General features: G+C 39.3%; 1 protein-coding gene across 1 annotated transcript; it reads left to right on the top strand.

Moving 5' to 3' along the window:
* The first annotated feature begins 778 nt into the window (after positions 1 to 778).
* On the top strand, positions 779 to 3,196 carry LOC121805191 (glutamyl-tRNA reductase 1, chloroplastic-like). The gene is made up of 3 exons (XM_042204983.1): positions 779 to 1,141; positions 1,477 to 1,718; positions 1,979 to 3,196. Exons 1-3 carry the CDS (start codon positions 910 to 912, stop codon positions 3,098 to 3,100), a joined length of 1,596 nt encoding a protein of 531 aa, XP_042060917.1. The 5' UTR covers positions 779 to 909; the 3' UTR covers positions 3,101 to 3,196.
* The last annotated feature ends 211 nt before the right edge of the window (positions 3,197 to 3,407 follow it).

Genomic DNA, 3,407 nt, shown 5'->3' with positions numbered 1-3,407 from the left:
GAAATTTAAAACCAGAAAAAACAAATAATTAATGAAACAAATTAGTGACGTGGCATCCATGTCATTGTCGCTCATGGATGATAACCATAATTTTACAATTTAATTATATAGAATATGATCAAACTGTATATGAGGGGGTTTACTTATTGGAGAGTTGAAAAGCTTGTTGGAGTATAATACAAACATCTTTAAAGATCTAAGTCTAAAGCATATGTCATTTGCAAATGTACAAGAATTGGAATTTGTTATCAAGATACTATAATACTAGTAATATTTAGGATGCCCTCATCTATGAGGTATAAGAAAGATATAAACTTCATTTAATATGATCAGTTAAGAATTTATACTTTATAATACTCCAATATATTTAAGTCGATAAACCTAATAATTACATAAGTCTCATATCTTAATATATAAGTTGCATTTCGACTTCCGAATGAATTATTAACAAATTAGTGATATCAAGTTTAGGAGGATATGTGTTTGTTCTATATTTACAACTTCGAACTTTGTTTATTAGTAGACTCTTGAATATGATCAAGTTTAATTGTATTTGATTTATACACGACTATCGTGAGTCGGTTGCTCGTTGGTATGACCAAGCATGTTATGTAATTCAATTTTTTAATTTATTTATTCGTCAAAACAAATTAGTGACATGTTTATTGAAGAGATTATGAAAAGAGGGGAGTGTGGATAAAACATGCCCAAAGCAGCCAATCACAACTCAAAGAAATCCAACCAATACAACTACTCTATCTCAAAATTAAACAAATAAAACTGCCAATTCAACCACGAGGCCGCAGCTCCCTCCACATTTTTGCGGCGTCAGATCAAAATCACTTGCATAACCCTCGATTTTTCTCTCCTTCAGTTCCACTCAATTCATCGCAATATTATCCGTTAAAAATGTCTGTTTCGACTGCATTTGTGAGGGCAAAGCTCGAAGCTTTGCCTGTCAGAACTACGGCGTCGTCGTCGATGTCCTCATCCACTGCTCCTCGATCCAGGCTAGCGGCGCCGATCAGGAGGAACTGGGGAATGATCAAGTGCGAGGCCGCGCCGGACGCTCTGGCGGACCCGGCAAATGCCGCTTCGAGCTTATCGGCTCTCGAACAGCTCAAGGCCTCCGCCGCTGATAGTATGAATTCGTAGCTCATTTTTTCACAATTATTACCTTTTCGCTTTTATTAGGACGGGATGAAATTAATTTAGGCACAGTAGCTTAGTTTAATTGATTGGGAGTTTAATCCATGTAGTAAGATTTGGAGGTCTTCTTAATCTAATTTTATCGTAAAAATATCATTTAGTCAGTTATTTTCGGACTCAATCACATATTTTTCTCACATTAGTTGATAATCTCTTTAGTATTTGATCATGATCATACTTAGCCAACAAAACAGCTTGTATCTCCTCTTATGATTTTTGTTAGGAGATTGGGATATTCTTGAAATCACAATCTTGATTCGGTTGCAGGATACACGAAAGAAAGAAGCAGCATTGCAGTGATTGGTCTGAGTATCCACACTGCACCTGTTGAAATGCGGGAGAAACTCGCTATCCCTGAGGCAGAGTGGCCAAGAGCTATAAGCGAGCTCTGTGATTTGAATCATATCGAAGAGGCCGCTGTTCTGAGTACTTGTAACAGGATGGAAATCTACGTGGTTGCTCTTTCTCGCCACCGAGGGGTTAAAGAAGTCACTGAATGGATGTCCAAGGTATCTATTTCTTCATTGTTTGCATAGGCAGCTAAAACGTTTATAGTTTACCAAGCTCATTCATGTTAGTTTTTGTCATTGATACTAAACCTGTTTATGGAAGACGTTTCTGTTACCTTTGGCTGGAAAAACTACGTATTAAGACTTGTTATCTTTATATAACTTGCGTCTTATGATTGAACTTCGCATTTCCCTTTGATCTTTGGGAATGTGTATCTACCAATCGTTGTGAATCTCATGATAGATTGTATGCTTGTCAGACTAGTGGAATCCCATCTTCAGAGATCTGTGAGCACCGTTTTCTACTTTATGATCAAGATGCGACTCAACACATCTTTGAAGTGTCGGCTGGACTGGATTCCTTGGTGTTAGGTGAAGGTCAAATTCTGGCTCAAGTGAAGCAAGTAGTTAAAGTTGGGCAGGGAGTAGTGGGGTTTGGACGGAACATAAGCGGTCTCTTTAAACATGCGATCACTGTGGGGAAGCGGGTTAGAACCGAGACGAACATTGCAGCTGGTGCAGTTTCCGTGAGCTCAGCTGCTGTGGAGTTGGCTTTGATGAAACTCCCCGAAGTCTCACATTCCACTGCTAGAATTTTAGTTGTTGGAGCAGGAAAAATGGGAAAGCTGGTGATCAAACACTTGGCTGCCAAAGGGTGTACGAAGATAGTGGTAGTGAATCGAAGTGAAGACAGAGTCTCTGCCATTCGTGAGGAGATCAAGGATGTTGAGATCATCTACAAACCTCTTACTGAGATGCTAACTTGCACCGCACAAGCAGATGTAGTTTTCACAAGCACTGCATCGGAGACTCCTCTGTTTCTGAAAGAGCACGTTGTAGACCTCCCCCCGGTTTCTCCAAACGCAGGGGGTTTGAGGCTATTTGTCGACATCTCTGTCCCAAGAAACGTAGGTGCATGTCTCAATGATCTCGAGACTGCACGAGTGTACAATGTGGATGACCTTAAGGAGGTCGTCGCTGCTAATAAAGAAGACCGTCTACGTAAAGCAATGGAAGCTCAGGCCATTATAGCAGAAGAGTCGAAGCAATTTGAAGCCTGGCGCGATTCACTGGAGACAGTGCCAACCATCAAGAAACTGAGGGCATATGCTGAAAGAATAAGAGGTGCAGAGCTGGAAAAATGCTTGTCGAAAATGGGAGACGATGTTCCAAAGAAGACAAAGAAGGGTGTTGAGGATCTCAGCAGAGGGATCGTCAACAAGCTTCTACACGGGCCGATGCAACACCTGAGGTGTGACGGGAGCGACAGCCGCACTCTGACCGAGACACTCGAGAACATGCATGCTCTTAACAGCTTCTTGGAAAATCTTTCCCTCGTTAATGTTACGTTACCTTTGAAGTTTAACACAGTTTTCATCTAATATGTGAGTATTAAGGTGTCGAGTTTGTGATTTGTCCATGTATACCTCTTCGTAAGAATTTTATTTGTAGATATACAAGCTTTAAGTTTTTTTTAATCTATTTTTCCTATTTTATTTATTTTTAATCAAAATAAACAAATTTAGCGTTCTAATTTTTCATTTAAGTTAGATACGGCATACTACTATCTATGTGGGCGGCTATAACGTGTAAACACTCACACTGAAGACAAAACCAAGTAGTAATATATTAATAATATTATAGTAATTCTTTTTAAAAAGAGCATTTGGATTACAATTGCTCTAGAGT

Source organism: Salvia splendens, chromosome 5, assembly GCF_004379255.2.
Source record: "Salvia splendens isolate huo1 chromosome 5, SspV2, whole genome shotgun sequence".
Classification (NCBI taxonomy): Eukaryota; Viridiplantae; Streptophyta; class Magnoliopsida; order Lamiales; family Lamiaceae; genus Salvia; species Salvia splendens.
Note: the sequence above shows the minus strand (reverse complement) of the source record. Positions and strands in the feature narration are given on the sequence as shown.

Excerpts from the sequence above, each read along its gene's own strand:
- LOC121805191 (XM_042204983.1), top strand. The coding sequence starts at position 910 with ATGTCTGTTTCGACTGCATTTGTGAGGGCAAAGCTCGAAGCTTTGCCT. Across the intron at positions 1,142-1,476 it reads CAAGGCCTCCGCCGCTGATA|GATACACGAAAGAAAGAAGC; the intron begins GTATGAATTCGT and ends ATTCGGTTGCAG. Across the intron at positions 1,719-1,978 it reads TCACTGAATGGATGTCCAAG|ACTAGTGGAATCCCATCTTC; the intron begins GTATCTATTTCT and ends TATGCTTGTCAG.